Consider the following 21773-nt stretch of genomic DNA (forward strand, 5'->3'; position numbering starts at 1 on the left):
TAGATTTATATGTGCCAAAAAGAAAAGATGATTTATTTTTTGGCTGCGTCAGTTTTTATTAGAATATTTTCTCAAAGTTGTTGACGGACCCCGATCGTCTGTGCAGCTGAGTTAACCCGGCCTTTGTGTTTAACAGGGCTGAGTTGGTGAAGAAAAAGCATCCAAGCTGTGGAAAAAGGAGACACAAAGCGATGGCTGAGTTTTCTGTTTTATTGATGTACACTACTTTATAGCCTACAGTATGATGCAAGGTATTCCCTTTGAATAATTTCAAAAAGCACTGCAGTCTTAAAAATTACAAAAAATTTTAACATACAAAATATACAAGAAATGACAATACAAGGCTCGGTAAACATCAGCTAAACCTGTATTTCCCTTTTTATTTTACAAAACAATTTCATATATGTATATGTATATTCGTATTTATACATATACATATATTCGACACTCATACACGTCCCCAACCTTTTAGGAATGACATCCATTTCAAAGTATCAAAAATAGAGTTACACAGTCTCTGCTGCTTTACCTTTATGTAAAATGGGAACACATTGTTCGGTCTTTGGTTGTGACAGAAGAGGACGGCAGCCAGAGTTTACTGTCAATGCTGGTTTTGTTTCGTTTCTTTTTGACTCAAGTCTTTCAAGCTGCAGAACCAGCTTCATATGCAAATAAAAAGCCATCTCCCTCCTTCCACCCAACCCTCAAAGTCCACCCTGTGCCCCCCAATAAAGAAAAAATATTAATAATAGTTACAGACGTCTGTCTTAGTCATGGAAAAAACTAAACAAAAAACAAACCCCAACAAGCCAGAACGACATACAGACTCACTGACAAACTGATTTAAGGCATCCTAAGAGCTGACATAGTGACATGATACTCTCACTATCCGAATGTTTATTTTTCCTGCTCTGTGAATCTCAAAAGCAAAATGACAGATAGTTTATCACCTAATTTCTCACCTTTAACCTCATGTCTCCTTCGCTTCTTACAGTTTGCATAGCCTAAATACAAGTGTGTGCTTTTGTTGTTGAAAATAGGACTTCTAAAATTCCTGGCTTCTCTACAGGATACTTGGTACAAACACATACCATCCATCCCTCCACACACACACACACACACACACACACACACACACAACTGAACCCTTTCAGGTGCTCGCACTGTCGTTGACAAGGCAGATTGGCTGAGAGACAAATCCAGAACGCTAACAGAGTCATCCAAGCATCTACAGGTCTACATCCTACTTCTATAGGCATCACGGTCTTTTTTGTCTTTTTCCCCTCATTTTTAAAGGCATCAGGCAGAAGTTGAATGCATAGCAGAATCATTTTCACCTGGAAACTGACTTCAAACCATCGTCAGCAACACTCCTCGGCTCTCACATGCAGGAGCATCATTGTCAAGCTTAAGGCAAAAGAAAAGCCAAAAAAAAAAAAAACCTCAAACCAGAACGTGTGTATTTTTTCACACTGTTATTGCTGCTGTACGGGCTCCGCACGCTCCTCACACCAGGAAATGCGGATTCAGTCTTTGATTGTGAACAGCAAGTATTGATTGTTGCAAACGGGGGAGTGCGGAAGACCCTGTTACATCCAGATGTTCTCTAGACTGTGTGAAAGGGTGCAGGGGTCAACACATAAATACAATATATAGACATCTGTATAAAATACTTCTCAAATTATTTCCCATTTTATGTCACCTCGGCTGACGTACGTCAGGAAACAGAAGGCACACAGAGGCCCCCTGGGAGTTGTGGGGAGTTATTGCATGAAAAAAGGAATTTCAGAGGTGGAGAGGTTTGTCTCTGTGGACGAGTTCAAAACGCAATTAGGAGGCTCCTGAGCTCCACTCATCCTTCATCAGGATTTCTGAAATCATATCCACAGGACCCAAATCCCACATCTGCTTAAGAAATAATATTATAGTCAAACTGAAAGCCAGCTGTGCAAAACAAAAGAAACAACAAAAAAAAGCTGTCACTACCATTCGAAGCTGCTAAATGTTAATAAGGCATTTGTTCAACTTGAAGATAAAGAAAAACGTGGGAATAATAAAAGGGTGGGGTCATGTACAGATATCTACACGGCTGCAAGGTTTTTCTACAAGTTGTGGAATGTTGCAGGTTGCAGATCTCAGACCAGCGTTTTCTGCCAGGCCCCTGCAATCCAGATCTGAATGATTTTATTATTCAAAAAGAGGGAGGGGGGGGGGGGGGGGGGGGGGGCAGGGGGGGTCAAAGCCATAAGCCAAAAAACAAACAAACAACCAAAAAAACAACGTGGTACTTCTTTAGCCTGACAGTTTGGTTTGTTGTGAGCTTTGTGATCAGATTCCAGGATTCAGTTTTCCACGTCAGACGTACTGAATGGCCCTTTTGGGGTAAATAAAGTTGTGTGAGTCTACTTCACCTTTTCTGCGTTTCACTCAGGAAGACCCTGAAACTTCTGACCCGCTGCAGCAGCTGTCTGAATCCCAGCTTTTATGCGACTCGAGACGCCTTCAGTCGTGAGGGTCAATGCTGGTGTGGGAGGGACGCCGAAATGGACTCTTGTCTCCGTTACAGAAGGTTTTTTTGGGAGGCGAGCGCTCTGATCTGGAGGAGAGCTGATTGGTCGAAGGGTGCGGGCACACACCACATGAAGGAGGACGGACAGCTCAGAGCAGAGGACATCCGTCTGCTCACTTTTCTGTTTGTTTTGAGTAAAAACAATTGAGAGCGTCTTCTTGTCAGGCTGGTGGTCTGGCAGTTCCACCTGGCTTCAACAGAATCCTGAAGCGTGCTATATTTTTGGCCGTAATCTCGTCTCCTGGTGTCAGACAGGACCAGGACCTCATTCGGCCGCCGGGGGGGGGGGGGGGGCTATGACTGGTTGTGTGTTGATGGAGGACCGTGGGTGCTCGGGGACTGGGACATGTCTCTGCCGATGATTTCATTCACTGAAAACATAAAAACAAAATTAAATGAGCACATCTGCATTGTGGCAGCACATTTGAAATGACTGACACTACAGAGTTCTCGCCAGCAGAGGGCGCTGTTGTTGCACAACGTGTTTCTCTCCAGACTCAAAGCTCATAAGTGGAAAAACACAAGATACACTGTCAAACCCAAAGGTCACAAAGTCACAGCTCTGATGGGAGACATAATGAGTCCTGACAGAACAAATGAGAGAAGCTATTCCATTCACTAAATGTGCCAGGTCTGACCTTTGTTGGCGTCCAAGAAACGTTAGCAGTAACCGCAGCACACTGACTGCTGTAAACACGGCCAACCAGCCGGGCTGCCTGTTACTTCATTAGAGCTTTAATGGGGGCTCACTTAATTTCCTCAGGCCTGTTCAAGTGCAGCAGCGTGGTGTGTAAAAGCAAAACACCTACAGAGGCTTTCAGGTGGAGCCCGGTTCGTTACACAATCGATTCAGTCTGATTTTAAATAAAGAGCAGATACTATTTTCTGTGCTGTTGCCAGCTTTATGATTTCAGCCTTTATTCAGTGTTTATACCGGGATCAGCAAAAAGCAGGTTAAAAAATAAATAAACAAATAAAAAACGAAACTAAATGCAGTCGCGACGTAAATCAGTTTCTAATACCCAAAGACAGAGAGATCTTTTCTATGTTTGGAATTTACGGAGAGCATGATTTGAATGTCATTTTTATTCTAACAGCGTGGGCTTAAGTTTTAGTCCTGGGACTTCATGTTGTGTTTCTCTGTTTTAAAGGTGATGACAACAGGTCAGAGGCACAGAGCACACAAATCAGGCTGGGCAAACTGGTTTGGGAAGGTGCAGCCAGCCCTCTGGCCCAGTCAGAACACGGGGCGACAAACAGACCTGTCTGTACACATTGGCCGCAGCGGAGCGAGTTCGTCGGCACGTCTAATCGGCACGACTGTGGCTGTGTCACAGATTTCCCAGGCCATAATAAATAAATGTTTTACTGTAAGTCAGTCGTTTTTAAAAAAAATGTAAATGTGGCAGGAGGTGACTCAGTGAAAGATGACAAAGAAATGAACCCTGCCGGCTCTGATTCATGAGAGAAAAGAAACTGTATTTAAATTTGATGACACACACACACACACACACACGCAGGACTTTAACATTTAACTATAATGCATTCAATAAAACACATGACCAGAATCTTCATCCGTCCGGTAAAGTGTGACATTATTGTAAAATATTACTGAAATCATCAGCTCTTCCTCAGACTACAGTGTGTTACATTTCGTCCGTGAAACAGCAGATTTGTTTTACACGACCAGCAGCTTTAATGCTCAGCTTTGGTCTACACTCTGTTGTTTTATTTGTGTTCTCTGCTTCTTGCCTTTGTGTCTGGCCACCATCACTCACATCATCCTGTCAGCGTGGGAGGCTCTTCCTTTCCCATGTCAACCATATTCACACGCACACACACACACACAGGCACACTAAGAGCACCACCACACACTTTTGAGACGGCACCATGACTATCAAAGCAAACATTTCCTTCTGTATATAAAAGGCTGAGGTATAATATACAACAAGTTGGCCGGTTTATCGATTTGTCAGACGATTCCATTAGTGAAATAAAGTGTGATGGAGGGCTACACATTTCCTTTAAAGGGCATGACCTTTGCGTGACGAATCAACACCATTGTATTAAAAAAACCACAGGTGGAATATTGCAGCTCTATCGATAACAAGAATAAGCTGTTCAGTGTGCTTCTTTTTGTTCAAGCTCCCCACTGAGTTAAGGAGATCTAGATAAAAAAAAAAGTCAAATATTTCACCAAAAACTCTGCTAACTGTTAAAGAAATCCATGAAAGACCTCAAAGGAGTTCACGGTTAACTTTCCATATTGATCATGCTCCGTAAGAAAGCTCTAATTTCGAGACGTATCGACTTGCTGGATCAATCACAGAGCGATATTTACAGGCCTGCCATAAGCTTCATGCACAGCTGAGCTTTTATGTGGTGAAGTCTTTAGTGCAGTGGATTCAAGGGAGTACCTTTGCTTGAGCACCGTACGAATATGAGCAACGTGGAAGAGTTACAAGTTTACATCAAGTGCAACATCTGCAAAAAAACTAACAAACAAACAAACAAAAAAAACCCCCACCACTTTCCATTGTGCGATTAGATTGTTGCAGAGGCAAACTGATAATATAAGTCAGATAAGTCAGTAATTATCATTAAGTAACCTAAAAACCTGTGACTCAAGAGAAACCTTTGACTAATTTGTGTCACTCAGTTATCTTATGATAAGACAAGTGTTGGCGGAAATCTCCATGTACACAATCCGTCAGAAAACATCATGGCCTAAATTTTGATGTACAAAATCGGATTTGTCTGATTTGTTGAGTTGCTTAAAAAAAAAAAGCCGTATTTATTGTTGAAAGACTTTCAACAATTTTTTCCAAAATGAAAAGTAGCAGACCTCAGAACATTTATGTCTCATATTTGTTGTTGGTAAATAATAGTTCCTTCGGACTAAATGTCAAAAGACCACTGAGGAAGGAGTCAATGCGTGATTAAAGCTGAAACGTAAAAAGGAAAACTCCATGGAAAAAAATATTTGACTGACTTGACTGGAAAAATGGGGCAGTTATAAGAATTTTACATTGAGCAGATCAGTGAGAAATCTATGATTCAGATACACTCAGTCAATTTAAGCCAGCACACATCACCTCAATGATCCAGAAGTGAAAGGGAGGTCTGAGTCGAGCACAGCCTGCAACCAGTTTCACATGCTGATAGCGCTTTCTCAGATTTACTGGTATTGTTCATGACAGTGCAACAGAAAGCCCGTGTAGTAAGTGTTGATCTGAGTTGCTCCACCGAAGGGAGATCCTCTACAGATGACGAGGAGGGGGGGCTCCCTTGTATAAATATACATCTACTAACAGCCGATAACTACTATTACGACTGCAGGTTCTACTCTCAGTAGCCTCTTACTACGAGGTTTACATCAGACTGCTCCTTCTCGGTCGGCATCAGAAGCATTCATTTCATTATAAAGATACTAATCCTAAGACTCAGCACCACATCTCTTCATGTACAATAATCTTGTTTTGGCTGTGCAGATTAATGAATACAAAGGAACCTTTGCCGTTCAGTGCAGAGGAAACAGAGGAAGTCTTAAATCTCTGTGAATTAGACAGCTCCAGTCGTTTGCAGGGTTAGGCGCCGCTAGTGACTGGCAGCACTAATGAGCCAGAGTCAGGAATAAGGAAGAGGGTTCAGATCGATGCCATAAAACTGTGCACGATAAAGACACAATCGCTAAATCCTGGCAAGGAAAACCTCATCCACTAAAAATGTGCCGACAAAGTGTCACACAGAGACTTTTGGCGCTTTTTAAAGAAGTTGTCGAACTCAAAATGAATTTATCGTTAAATCGTCTATGTTAAATAAAGCTATATAAGGGCAATCTTAAGTCATCCAATTTCCCAGAAGCCTCCATAATGTGAAACAGAAATGAAATTGGGAGAGGGACACTCAGAATGATAAACATGTCAATTGAATGGAAATGGAAAACGGGTAATTATGATGACCCTCTATGACACGCTGAAAAAGTTCCCTGACCCAGGAATAAAAAACATCACTCTGGCAGAGCGGCTTAAGCAAATAACTTGAAGATTGACTGATTGTTCGGTCCAGCAAATGAAGACAACGTGCCACAATGGAAAACATTTGTGCAAAGGGAACAGACAGAGGCAAGACTTGGTCTGCCTACAAGAGGGAATATCAAAGCACACACTTTCCATTCGCAGGGCCCTCTAACGACACGCATACGTCTTTGCAAAGCCTCGAGTATGAGAGCAAACATAAAGTAAAAGTCCGCTGAGCGATCGCACACATTGGAAATAGGTGGTCATTTGATGGAATATCATTTGAAATCTTCCAGATCTGCTCAGCAAAGCCTTCTCTTGGTTCACTTTTAGGGCTGTTGCTCGGTGACCCTCATCTGTTTTATCCTAATTTCAGTTTTGGAGTAAGTAAATGAGTGGGTGAAAGCACAGATCACACCGGAGAGGCTCGTTAAAAAAGTCAGTTTCTCAAAGTCACTCATCTCCGTGAATCATTGCTGGATTTCCTATTTGATCTGACAGTAAGTGATTCACAAGACTTCCATCTTTGATTTAGGACACAAAGCGGTGGCTCCACTCAGCAGATAACTGCAGGGAGCGTAAATGACTCCAGTTGACGACAGAAAGGCCTGCCACAGTGATTAAAAGTAAAACTTAGCAGCACCAAACATCAAAGTTGATGAGTTCCTGGTTCCTCAACTATAATTACACTTTGTCTCTTCCAGCCATTTAATTAATTGCGCAGGGTCAAGAATTTTTTTTAGTTTTTTTTCCAGCAGCAGAGAGAAAAGGGCTGGTTCATGCTCCCGGTTCCAACAGTAGAGCTGACGTGCTCGTCTGTTAGTGTCAGAAAATTCTTTATTTCTCTCTTTCTTAAAGCGCAAGAATAAAAAAACAACATAGGAGAGTCTGAGTTATTTTTGTTGAGTCATTAACCATTTGCTTTTCAAAAAGACAGGATTAAATTAAAGTTCGGAAACACACAGTTTTCTGCAGTAATGATGCCAAACAAGATATGGTGGTAGCCTCAGAGCAGCACACTACAGTGACTCACCGAAAGCACCATATTGCACAGTAAAGTCCTCACATGTGCACTTTGAGAAATGTGATGACTTGTCTCTCAATTCTTGGCTGGCAGGCACAAATCGACAATGACATTCAGGAAGTGTGTCAAGAGCAGCCAACACGACAAATCAAATCATCGACAAATCAACAGTGTAAATGTTGGTGACGGGAACATTTTGAAACACGAACTAAGAGTCAATCGGCGTGCTTTCATCCCCACAGATGGGTATCCAGACTTCTCCGACTCCTGTCTGATGAAAAAGGCTCCACACCAGCCTCTGCTTTACACACTCTAAGACATTAATTGCATGGAAAGATGACACAGAAAGCAAGTTTCCTCTGTTTCAGGGGAAAACATCAGCAGACATTTGCCATTGTTTTTAACGAGTTGCGGCAGCATTCAATGGAAACCGATTTTCTTTCCATGTTATTTCTGTTATGGTTGGTTAGTTGTAGTATGAAACCTCTGACTAAATTTGTCCCATAAACACACACACATGCAAAAAAATATGAAAATAAGCTAATTATTTATATCACCTTATGGCGAATAACCACACTTAAATAAACCAGTCATATTTAAATTTCTTCCTTGTGCAAACATTCAGATTTATAAATTTTAGCTTGTCTCAGTTCACCTGTGATCCAAATGTTTCATTAAAAGGCTGCTCAGCCAGCACTGTCAACCATGCAATACTTTTGTTGTAAATTACTTAAATTTAAGCATCTGTTAAATGTTGTTGGTCACTGAAATGGCCTGATATGAACCAAGATCGTCTACAAAGGCCAACAAAAAAGGGTGTTTTCCAAGTTCAATTTAATGTTAATGTTTGGGATACACCTGGAGTTGTATTTCTCACTGCCTGTCAAAGGTACATCCAATGTTCCTTGGCATGCTCCCCGTGACCAAGTCAGGCAAAATATCCAGGGAAAGTAAAATATCCGAATCTTTTTTGGATTGCTTGAATCTGGCCTCTTCACCGCTCACTTGTTTTACTCATTTAAGGCTTGCAGCCATTTTGCGACTTTGAGGGAGCAAACGTTCAGAGTGTGAGCAGAGAGCAGATGCACTGAAGACTGGATTGACAAGAAATAGTCTGGGACTTAACCTCTGAACCACAATGTGTCATATTTGTACGAAGACTGAAGATATAGGAGATCTCGTATTATATAATATAATAGGAGGATTAGTAGTGTTGGTTCGGATTTCTATTAGCTTTAGATGGAGCCATGTTAGCTCTTTGCTCCTTTTCCATCCTTGATGCTAAGCTACGGTGGCTACATTAGCTTTGAAATAGTTTTTCTGATTGTTGAAAAGTCTATGCCCTTGTAAAGACAGAAAAACAGAACAAAATAAATAAATAAATAAATTAAAGTTGGGTTTACTGCACCAACAGCTTTGTATATTTAACTACATGTGCAGGATAATGTGTGTCTCTCTCAAAGCATGCAGGCAACGGGGCTTGGCCTATTCTTAACCCCTAACGCTGTGCTCGCAGTTAGAGGCAGCTGTGCGTTTGGGCAGGACACACAGCGTGCATATGACCGTGAAACATACAATCACCCTTGCTGTTCCTGCCCATACTCTGTAAACAGAGGGATGTTCACATGCTGATTAATTAGTAAAACACACGGGCCGACAGCATGGGGGCTTCAGATTCTGTCACCATGACTGTTGTGATCATCCTCACAAGAGGGCCTGGTGTTTATGACACTATTCAGTGTATGAAGTGAGCACACAAACAAGTTTCCAAATCACACTGGCTATAGAAAGTAACAAATAATCATATATAACAACATACCTGCAGATCCAAAATCATTATTTTTGTTGTTCTCAACATCAACTGGCCAAACAGCGACCATGAGAAAATCTGTCTTTGATAATATTTCACGAAGGCAGCACCCAATCAAACTTTGCTCTGAATCAGACGTCAATCTGCACATATTGGTGACATGGAGACGTATCCCATGCTGCTTTGTTGGAAATTTCCTCCTCTGCTTTTCCACTTCACTGCCTTCAGCTTTCTTTTTTTTTCTTTTTAATTATTATTATTATTAAAAAAAAATAACAATGAATCCTTGCTGGCTTTACTTTTATAACCTCTGCAGATTTGGATCAATTCCAGATTCACTGCAACTGCCATCCTAACTTATTACTGACATATAGAATATTAACAGTAAAGATTAAAATGATCCAGTGTATAGTTCGCTTTCATTTCAAATGCCAAGTTTATTTCAGATTGAATGTCTCGGCTGAGTGACCCTGCAGTGGGGTTGGATCCTGAACTTGTCTGTCCATCTGTCTGTCAGTCTGTCTCCTCACCTCCTGTGTCTCCTGCTTTACACACACAGACACTCAGACACACCCACGCAAACACAAACCCCAGCAACATTAAACAGACACACAAACACAATATACCATTTCTCTGCTGCACACACACACACACACACGTCGCAACCATGCTCTGGTGTGCGTCATGAGGGCCATCTGCTTGCTAACCAGAGTAGTTTTCTACACATTCACCTTCATATTCCCTTATTGTGCCACTTGCACAAGTCAAAGACTGTTTATTTCATGTTTAAACATATCATGACATGCAAAATGATCATATCATCTCTGCTTTATGTTTGTACAGCTGATAAGGGCAAATGTTCTGAAACCCACAGAACGGTGTACGTGATGGAGGAAAGGTAAAGCGAGCTCAGCCTCAAATGTCTAAAGCCCATGGTATAAGGTTGATGTGCTGATGGCAGTTTTAATCACAGTAATTATACATTGAGGGTTGATATCCCATCCTGCTATTTTATCAAAATGACTCACAGCCAGAACTGGTGGTTAAATACACTGACTTCACATATTATTATAAATAACTGCTTTAGCGTGTCAATCTGGATTGTTTGAATGTGTAAACAGGCTCATTACAAGTGCACCGTTCATTCCGTATGATTATTTGCACTTATGGTACATGTGTTTGTCTATCGTGAACTGTCTGTCTGTCAAACTGGAGTGAGTGTGGTCTACTTAAGAGAGTGCGCTGCGACCTGCTAAAACTCAGAGCTCACAGAAGCTCCACGTTGCTACCTCAAAATATGGCCTACAGAGCTGGGCTGGCACAGAAAGCTATTTTTAGCCACGGGCTCAAAGGGAGAGCTTACATTCCCAGTTGAACTGTGTCACTCACAAACTTTTCTCACACTTTTTGCGAGTGCAGCCAGCTACTTTCGCAGGGGCTGTGGGTCTGCCTGTTAATGCGAGACGGACTAAATCTGAGTTAAAAGTACACACATTTGATAATTAGCCACATGCAGTCATACGTGAAGCTGTGAAAAATTAGGCTTTAAAAAAAAAAAACAAAACACTTTGTCATCCAGATTACATGCTCAAACGTGTGTGTGTGCATAAGTATGATGCACTGACGAATGATTGGTTGTGGTTGTTGGTCTTTCACACGTGACTGATTGACAATAGCCCTGTGTTAATTAGGGTGACCCTTGCTAGCACACAATATCACACCTACTTCATACAGCCTCACTGGGCTATTTATTAACCCTAAACCTTTACAGGCCTCATTTGAACATGGCACCGGCGTTAACTACAAACACTAGATGAGGCTCTGAACAGTAGATAAGGAGCTGGATGATTTAAAACAGCTTGAAGGAACATATTTTCAGTAAAGAAGGAGAGTTCATGGATGAGGGAAAAAGCTGCTAAATGCATGCACCGACTCCATGGTCAATTGTTAAGTCAACAAGTTCTCCTGAGCATCCTAATTAGAGTTGTTAACACATGCACACTCTCTCTCACATACGCGTAAACACACACACAGGATGTAATTACTGCAGCAGCACACAACTGTAGCCTCCGTGTCTTTATATGTAACACAAAATAATGCAATCATCTCCGTCTCCTCACTTCCAAGAAGTCAAAAAAACACAAAGTGTAATTAATCTCCAAACTGCTGCCAGAGACATAATAGCTTAGCAGCTCACAATTAGGCCTTTTAATATGATACTATAGTTATCAGTCCTATTGTGTCTATGTTATCCAATACTAAGTCACAGGACCCCCCACTAATGAACCTGTGTATAAAACGGTGAGCTGCAATGACAGATGAAACACTATCACCGTAATCAGGCATCAAGGTTCCAGCCCTTTGAAAATACAACAACTGGTGCTCTGTATTGTTTTACATTATCAGATACAAATTTATCTTGCGAGTCACATATTGTAGAGTAAATGTAATCCCTCAGCGGCCGCTTGTTTTAGACTGTAAATGAGATTGATCACAGATGGGTGCGCTCTAAATATCTCATCTAGAAAGATGGGGTCAGAGAGGAAAAAGTGATAATGAGAGCAGAAAGACTAGATTGAAAGACATCTGAAGCATGGTGGCAGAGCAAGACAGACAGTCTATATGGAAAGAAATAAAAATAAGCAAAGTGAGAAGTAGATGGGAAGACAGTGGTTGTTCATGAAGGGTCTTTGTCTGAGGTTCAGCTTCTCCTATAATAGTGATTAACTCTTTATGATTTCCTTTGCCACTTTATGACTGCTTCCATGAGCTAGTAATGATAATAATAATAATATTATAGTGTTTATTGGCATCCCAGCTTTTCACTCAGTGTAGAATCAAGATAGAAAAGACAGGTCGTTCTTCCGGACGATTTTGTTGCTCTCAATGGCTTTCAATAATTTCCTGCTTGCTGAAAATAAAAAGCATTTTTGTGATAGTCTTACCATCATCCAGCGTGATGTCCTGCAGGCCAATAGAGCGAAAAGTGGGCTCTCTGTCCTCTGGCTCCTGCTTGATGTTCAACCTCTCTCCATCCAAAGGAAAGGTCCCCTGAGGGCTGAGAGGGTGGACCAGAGGGCCGGCTGTTGCTGGTGAGAGACTGGCCATGACTGGACTTGTCGCTTGGGGAGAAGGCTGTTGTTGAAGGGGCCCCAGAGGACTGCCGCCTGAAGTAGGGGAGGAAGAGATGGGAGACTGGTAGGGGAGTGAGTGGAGCTGAGGAGAGGAGGGCCCAGAGTGTGGAGAAGGGATCATTCGTGTTGCAGGTGCGCTGGATGGAGTGGGGCAGGAGGCTGACCTTTGACCTACTGGGTGGTAGCCCATTGCCCTCTGCAGCTGGGAGGAGTGCTGCCCTACAAGGGGATGACTAGTCGAAGAGGGAACCTGGGTAGGATTTGGAGTGCAGTGATACCCACCCAGTGTTTGGAGGTGTGGGGATGAAGGAGTGAGCAACGGTTGCTGGCTCTGTGGAGACCCAGGAACGGGATTGGAGCTCGAGGAGGAGGGAGCTGATGGTGAGGAGCAAGGGGAGGAGGGGTACACCATCCCCATACCCAACGGGTGTGATGCTGCAGTCGGGCTCTGCTGAAAGGGCATTCTCTCGTAGCCTTGAGGAGGAAGGCTGGACTGACCATTGAAGGGCAGGCTATGAACATGACCGTGGCTGTGCTGCATGGGCTGGTAAGAGGGTCGTGGAGGAGCAGGAGCAGAGCTTGGGTGGAACGTCATGTGGCAATCTGCAGGGGGGTGGTGCAAACTGCGACTCTGGAGGTGAGGCAGGTGCTGGAAAGATGGGGAGCCCAGGGAGGGGCAGGTGGCCTGCAGAGGTAGCAGGCCAGGTCCAGAGCTCGTGGCCAGACCGTGAGGGGAGCTGGACAGAAGGTTGTCCGATGGGTGGCCCTGCTCAGGAGAAGGCAGCTGGGAGCGCACCAGACTGGTGGCATGTGCCAGGGGCATGGACATAGGGGGTACTGCAGGAAGATCCAACTCGTCTCTGTGCTCTTGTTTCACCAAGACTGAGGGGAGAGTGGTATACACAGAGAGATGTGAAGAGAGAGGAAAGACAGAAGAGAAAAGAGAAAAGAGAAATGCCACACTGTCAGTCATGTCCATCAATTAAATGCTGCAACAAAAGAAGTAAAAAAAAAAAAAAAAAGAAAGAAAAAAAAAGACTTTCAATACACAGATATGTGAAGTCACTGCATTGCAACATTTGTGATGTTGCTCTAGGATTTCCATCTGCTATACTATCCCAGAGACTTCAACTTGTTCAAAAAGTAGTTGTTTCAAGTTTTTCCACATTCACAAGTTCCCACTCATTTTGTCAGACTCTGGCTTTAAAGGTGAGACGTGTTCAGTTAGTTAAATAAACACTAACCCACAGCAACCTAACAAAAAATTGTCACTGAAATAGATATTAAATTAGTCTCCTGAACACAGATTTTGATGATAAATGGGGCCATTCCCTTTTACTGTGAGAGCTCACAGCACTGCCATGCCAATCTGTAACCTATTTCACAATCTGGTGCCTTGTGACAGTGAGATTTATTTTTATCCAGCTCTGAATCAGAGGGGGAGCATATGTTGTCAGTCTGGGTGCCATCATATGAAATGCTGTGTGGGAAGAGGAGCTGAGTGCCCCCCAGCCCGTATCAGACCGACAGAACAAACGAGTTCACTGATGGTGCCCTCTGCTCACCCCATCATGCCTCTGGGACTGAGAGACAAGAGGCACAAAAAGGCCATACAGGGTTTATTCTGGCTGAAAACAGAGCCATGGGATATCCGGGCACAGGAGGGTTATATACTGTATATTCAAATATGATTGCATGTAATTGAATTGATGGCATTTACATTTTTTAACGTGACATTATTACAGTCTAAGTCTAGCATACAGTAAGTGCATGTAGTTTAACTGTTCTATGTTTGAAAAATAATGACACCTGGCTGACAATGCAGTAATTTCAAAATACAAAGCAGGAAAAAAATTTAGTTTAGTTCCCCAATTTTCATTACTTTCATTTATTACTTTTTTTGTCCCATTTCATCTTTAAATCAATAAATCAATCAATTCAAAGCCTGAGCCCACAATAAAACATTAAACGCAACTGAATGACAGACTTTCTTTTTCATGCCACAATAAAGCAGGCGGTGTCTCTCGTGGTGTCAGCAACTCAGTCTGACTGACAGAGAAGGGTTACTTGTCTCTGCTCTTACTGGCTGCCCGAATCTGTTAACGGGGAAAACAGGAACTGCCTTTGCTGAGTGGGCGTGCTTGCAAACTGACAGGCTGGGTGGGTGGTGGGACAAGTCCGCTTACACGTGTAAACACGCACACAAACATACACACTGTTGCGGTAAAAGACTGGGTTTGGATATGTTGCACAAAATGCTCACATGCTATTATATTCCGCCGGCGGTTTTCAGTTTGACTGGCTTCAAGATGAGAAAAAATATACAATAACAGTATCAAATAGCAAGGCATGACGTTGATTTTAGTGAGAAGGAAACTTTAACATCAAAATATACTTTAAACACAGAGTCTCTTTGCTACTTAAATAATTGTATTTAACCACAAGTCAAGGGATATGTATCACAAAAGTTTCCTGGATAGCAAAAGATTTGCATCATAAAACCCCATGCAAATGCAGCACGTGAGTAAAAAAAAAAAATTGTTGGCTGCAAGTTTGAGGAGGCTTTACAAAATAAACAGTTGGCAGGTGTTCATGTTATTGTGAGTGGAAGAGCCCTATTAGACCACAGCAATGGCTTCTTTGGAGAGAGAAAGAGAAAAAAATGGGTTAGTGAAACCCCTGTGGAGAAGTCTGCAACGCAACCAGCATGCTACAACTGTGTCTGCTGTCAGTCAAATTTCTTGCCATTGCCTCACCTTGGGAGACTCACTCGAGCAAGTAATACACCCGAAGGAATGCAAAGTCAATCTTAAGCAAAGGTTTTTATGTCAATGCCTTTATAATTTGTTGTGAGGATGTGAACTACTACTTAATTATTACTTATACTTAAACATTTAAAAACATCATGAATATCTTCTGCAAGAATTTTGTCTGCTAATTTGAACTTTTTCCTCTTGATGGCCTCGTTTCTAAAAATTATGAGAACCTCTCATCTCACCTGAAAGGTAAGTGAAGCGTTGCGATTGGCTCCTTTTCCGCTTGCCATTGCAGACATAAAACTGCACCTGCACAGCTGAGCCCACAGTCTTACTGTGGTAGGGAGGAACCTCCACCACGATACACGACTACAAAAAACATTTCACATCATTTACAAACACATAATGCCAATAAAACGCCTTGCAATTTCCATACACAGAAATGCATATACCACTGCAAATTTTAATGTCAAACAAGTATATTTCACTGCAAATATTACAGACAAAATGCTGTAGAATTGCTGTACACATAAATAAATGACTACTTACTCCTTGAGTTTTCTCACGCATTATTTTCGCCTCCACCTCCCACTGAGGCCGTCCATCTAGAAAGAGTGTGTAAGAAAGGACAGCACATGACTAAATACATAAGCCATTAAAAACTCCAGCACTGTAAAGAAAGCACACAAGACATAAGTTATCATATATTTGAGAGCATTTTAATAAACATACTGGAAACTCATCAATCTCATTCATCTTTACCGTCCCTCTCAAGTCTGTTTCATCAAAAGAATGAAAAATATTGCTTCAGTCAACAGAGGGGTATTTTAGAAAAGACTTGAACAGTTCTTGAATGCTGGCCTGGATAGACACATGAGAATAATACTTGATTTTGAATGTTGAATAACCAGGAGCTTTACATGTAGACATGTAGCTTAAAAATAAACCTTTAAAACTGACATAAAAACTTCCAAAACTTCTTCTAAATAAAAATAATAAAAAAAAACAACATATTTTTAGTGATGAGAAAATGATTGTTAATTAACATAAAAAAAGAGCAGAGAGAACCTAAAAACACAACTAAAGCATTTTAATTTTTAAACCATTCTTTGATGTCTAAGTAGATCTCCCCATATGGAGAAGCTATTTACCCTATTTTCTATTTTCCTGAGGGCTGATGTCAGTCTACAATGCTTTCTCAAACAGACAGAACTTAAGAGCCACATGGGGCTTCAGAAAAGCACACGATTTCAATTTGTTCTGGAGTAGCACAAGATATCAAAATGATGTCATTCTTAAAGGCCCAGAAGCCCCGAGGAGAAACTCTTAGCAGCTATTATATTGTAATCAAATGTCCAAATATCCTGCTGTTTGTCCCTCCTGGTTAAAATTATAGAGAGAGGAGTGGAATAATTGTATTTATTTTAAAATGCCTTTACACACTGCCAGGTTGCTGGCTAGAAAACATCCTTTCCAGTTTTCCTATGAGGGATCTAATTATTTGGCCAGACATCTTAAGGGCAGCTGGTTGAAGAAAAGCAGTTGGGGTGAAAACACAGACAGGCTTGCAGTGTGGTTGGAAGGAATCATAGTCATCACAGCATCACGAAGAATACAAAAAACTCAGCCCTCATTGGAGGCGAGTTCATTTAGATGTTTCACAGTGCTCATATAGTAGAAGTATATTCTGCACCTGCATGACCTTCTCCTCAAAACCTAAAGGATTCCCCCTAATACATCTGTCAGGCATCTGCAACATGTCTGCAAGGAGGACTGGCTTATGTGAGCATTCGAACAAAGTAAGTGCTCAGCTGTAATCCATGCTACATTCAGCTTTCTTCGAAAATCCCCACTCTACCGTGGCTTTAAGTAGGCGATTTATCTCTTCTGATTACAGCCTCACATTAACCTCAGTCATAGTGATCAACATTAGGCAGTCACAACCCTAAAGAGAGTCTCTCTATTGTAAAGGAAGAGCTTAGCTTGTAGATGACTGCATACTTTTTTCCTACGAGCAAATGACCTTGAATGTCTTTCCAGCTGACAGCAGTGCATTACTGCAGTGGAGCTTGTTGACATTCAACAAGCAGGAGCAAGGGCCCCACATGCTCTGTCAGACAACATGCACTGACAGGACCCTCATACCACACTAAGACAATGACTTGAATCATCCAGACACACTACGCACCACAGTCAGAGGGGAAAAGAATGTAGACCCAGCGTGCCAGAAGATTGAACAAAAATAAAGAAGGTAATTACTGTGTATGTTATAACTGTGGGCTTTTCTTCCATCTTTGTAAAAGTCTACAGCTGTTTATGTTTTACAACAGAAACAACAACAAGCCAGTGTACAAATGCTGTATTAGTCACCAGCAGTCAGTAATATAACTTTCAAAGTCTACTCCTTTATATAAACATTTATCCTTGTAAAAGTGAAATATGAACTATGGATTACTTTGTTATTACAGATGCACGCACACACAGCCTTCCATTGAATAAATAAAATGCTGATATCTTATTTTAATACTTGTGGAATGGACAGATATAATTTCTCTTTATTTGTAATCACATCTTTGTATTGTGTAGTGTCCACACAGCTCACAGCAAAGTCATGCACTGCAAAATACAGAGAAGTTAAATAATTTTATTATAGTTGTTTTTATCCACTTTCAAATATGGTCGCAAGTGAAAAAAAAAAAAAAAAAAAAAAAAACCCCAGCTTGGATCCGTTTCTGTAAATTATGCAGTCATTAATAATGCCATCTCATAATCTCTGTGTACTTGCATCAGTCCCTTCAGTTCCTCATGAATCCACTGTCATCTTTCACTTATGAGAGACGGTGGAAAAATATCTGTCATTGCCTTTCTTTCTTTCCTTCCATTCCTGTGCTTACAATCAGTGCCTTTCTGCACTAAATCTGGTGGATTAGTCATGATGTGCGGGATCATTTACACAACCTAATCAACATCATCTTCCCCTCCTTTTCATATTTGTTCTGTCTCCTTCCACAGTCCACTGCCCTCGTGCACCATGGGCCCCTGCCTTGTACCCGATCCAAGTTGCACCTCCTTGAGGTTTCCACTCACTGCAGTGTTATAAAGACCATTGGTGAGGTGTTTCAACCATACTTTTTTATGCCATGCTTCACCTGCTCTACCTCAAAGAGCTAAAGACATTCCTCTGTGTTGTTTTTTAGAAAGTCTTAACAAAATGGCTTTCACTTACAGACACACCACCCCTCAACTTTCTGCCATGTGTGAACTTGATTCTGTTGCTCTACATCACAAAGGTACCTCGGGCAGGCAGAGACTGGCTCAACAAATGTTAGCCATTTAAAAATTTCCTTCCCAGGGAACGGCCATTACATGTCTTTTGATTATGAAGTGGTGCACAAAAGAGAAAAAAAGATAAGGCTGAAAAAAGGTCTGCCACTTAAAAAATAAAAGCAGGCTGAACAGCACAGGGAATTCAACAAAGTAATCTGTTGAAGCATTTGTTAAGCCTATAGAAGCAACTTTTAAAGTAAAAAATGCTCACCCTTTTTTCATCTTAACCCCCCCAAGATCCCATCCTCTCCCCCCAGCTAGCACAAGAAACCAGCCGGAGTTGGGGTTCAGTGACAGAAATTCTCAATGCACCACTAAATGCAGCTCTCTACCTCACTGATCTTCTTTGAGCAGTTTGCATTTGTAAGTAAGTGTGAGACCAACAATTGTTGATATTCACAACAAAATATAATGGTGACACAAAGCATGCTGAGTATAGTGTTTGTTACATTACAATTTGTTCAATTTTGCATAAATTATATAATTTACAATCAAAAGTAATTGCTAATTGCTAATTGCTAAGCCTCATGATCTAAGTGTTTGTATCATGTTGACTGACAAACAACATTACCAGCAGACATACAATAAATCTGTTTGGCATTTAACAAAATGCTTTGTGGGAATAGACGACTTGTTGAAGCTAAGATAAGGATATATGTGATTTGAGAACACAAACAAACAAACACACGCACACACAACTAGGGATGTTTGTATTAGATTTATGATTCAAATATTTTCTTCTTTTGTGATAACTCTATCCATATAACAGAAATGGCAGGGAGAAATCCCCATGTCAATATGAAGGACACAAACCATAATGGATCTAACTAGGTTGCTTCTTGCAAAATAAAGTTGACTATAAAAGATGACAATAAAATTCTTATCCTTGACCATGTTTCGTATTTAGGTGGGTAAATGTAAATTCAGAACAAGTCAAAATTTGTTTTTTGACTGTCCAACTACATCATGATAACATGATGGACTCTGTCAGAAAGGAGTAGAAAGGTTGGCACACGCTTTAAAGGCTAAACTGCTGTGTGGATACAACACTTACCAGGACCTTTTTCCAGGAAGATGACCTTGGACTCCGGGAAAAAGTTGGAGCCAGTGATCATCATCTCTTCTCCCCCGCTGACCAGACAGCTGGTCAGGCTGGATTTCTCAACCTGGGGCAGTTCTTGAGCCGAACGCTGGGCTGGGAGAGACGCAGCAGGAGTCAAAGAGAAAAGAGGATGATCAATTGCTGAGTTGTGTTCCTTTACACTGCGGTCATTTTTTTTTGGTCAGCTATGGATATTTAACAATACACATGCACACATTCATAGGAGTTCCAACTATAGCATGTAGTTTAGCACAAAACTGTTGAAAATATGGCCTCAAAAATGACTACAGAGTCATATCAACAACTCTCTATCATGTGACAAAAACTTTAGTATTTTGCCAAGATATGGAAATGGAATAGATAGATTAGATAACTACCAGGCTGGAGTGGTACAGCATCTACATTTTTAACTGTTATCAGATGTTCTTGTTTAAAATGACTTTAAGTGAGAGGACTCAACAGATTAACAGATCAACATCCTAAACCTAGAGTTCAAGCTTTCTAATCATATAAGTGTATGGAAAGTTGGCACGTGAGCTTGTTTGTGTTTATTTTCCTTGTACGAGTTCTTTTTTTAATCAATGTGTTTGGGTATGCGAGTACCATTGTGACAGTCGGACTAGGAAGTTAACACTCACAGCACTCCACAGGAATGGAGGCAGCCTGCAGTGAAAGCACCTTCCCGTTGGGTTGAGGGATGTGCACTCTGAACACCACACGGACTCGTGTGTTCTTCCTTCCTATATCCGTCTCCCCCTTCCGCAGCTCAATGTCTGAGTTCCGCAGCTTGAGGATGCCAGCACAGTCGATACTGCAAGGTAGAGGGAAAATTGTTGGCCCCATACGGCATCACTGGGATATAGCAATCATCTAATTCATATTTAAGCAGAGAGGGCTAGGGAGTGATAAAATGTACCACAAGTCCATCAGGAGACTGGCAATGAGAGGCAAATTAAGCGTTGAATCACAAATTAAAAATGCCTATGAAGATGATTTATTACTACTGTAAATGAGAAATTCCCCCTCAGCTCCATGGGAAACCTTGACATTTTTCATCTGCACCCCAGCTCTCCTGTTAGTTTACATTAAGGAAATCTATAAAATTCTTTTGGAAGATGCTACAATGCTGTATAATTATAAACGTGGGGGTTTTTTGGGTTTCTTTTTTTTTTTTTTTTTTTTTTTTGGATAGGGCTTCCTTCATGGTGGTAAACTCATAACTGAGTAATGTAACCCTGGAGTGCTTCTGACACGTACCTGGCCGACATGTTGTGTTCAGGCGAGAGAGGAATTTCGAGAACTTTGGTGCTTGAGATCATAATTTCTTGGCTGGCTGTGGCTACAGTTTTCCCGGTGATCCTGTGCACCTGGTAGAAGGCATGCGGCCTCAAATAACGGTCGTCTGCTGTTCCGATGAACATCTGCAGGTTGACAGGCTTCTCATTGTAGCCAATGAGCTGGCGTGACAGATAAAAATAGAAAAACAGAATAAAAACAGATGTGGGTTCTTAGGATCCAGGGGAGAGGTGTAAACAAAGGAATACTCTACTCATTTCCACTGCCTTGAGAAGGACACTTTTTTTTGGAGACAATCTAAATGTCAGGTCGAGGGTGTTGCGATATTTTTGGCAGGGCCACTGGAGATTCATCTGGTGCTTTGGCCTCCAACCAGTTTGACACTGATGTTTTCTACTCATACCCTTATAATTTTTTCCCCTTGCAAGTCTATTCCATAACAGGATTCTTTGCAGGACAAAAACCTGAAGACTTTGGGATCATGTCTAGTCAACTGTTCCGATAAAAAATAAGGTGAATTGCAGCTGCACTGTACGGTGAAATTTGCGTGCTACCACTGAAAAGAGATGTATGAACACTAATCCGACTTTATGAAACACACAACAAAATTGCCAACTATAGTATCATAAAGTAACACAGAAATGTGATCTACTCAATCTGACATTAAATTAACTCTAAATTAGATTTAAGAAATTGTTCATATGAACCATGACCTTTCTGTGAGGTTTTTGCAAAT

The 21773-nt window shown here is 41.3% G+C and overlaps 1 protein-coding gene across 2 annotated transcripts in view; it reads right to left on the reverse strand.

Annotated features, from left to right (window-relative positions):
* Window positions 1–190: 190 nt before the first annotated feature.
* Window positions 191–21773, reverse strand: part of nfatc3a (nuclear factor of activated T cells 3a) — a 56205-nt gene continuing 34622 nt past the window's right edge. For both annotated transcript variants that reach the window (XM_029497921.1, XM_029497922.1), the window contains exons 4-10: window positions 20999–21198; window positions 20380–20552; window positions 19694–19834; window positions 15862–15917; window positions 15555–15681; window positions 12368–13438; window positions 191–2940 (exon numbers count right to left, since the gene is read on the reverse strand). In XM_029497921.1, coding sequence (XP_029353781.1) covers window positions 2864–2940; window positions 12368–13438; window positions 15555–15681; window positions 15862–15917; window positions 19694–19834; window positions 20380–20552; window positions 20999–21198 — 1845 coding nt within the window. In that variant the 3' untranslated portion in view covers window positions 191–2863. The remainder of the gene's footprint in view (window positions 2941–12367; window positions 13439–15554; window positions 15682–15861; window positions 15918–19693; window positions 19835–20379; window positions 20553–20998; window positions 21199–21773) is intronic.

This window comes from Echeneis naucrates, chromosome 3 (genome assembly GCF_900963305.1).
Source record: "Echeneis naucrates chromosome 3, fEcheNa1.1, whole genome shotgun sequence".
NCBI lineage: Eukaryota > Metazoa > Chordata > Actinopteri > Carangiformes > Echeneidae > Echeneis > Echeneis naucrates.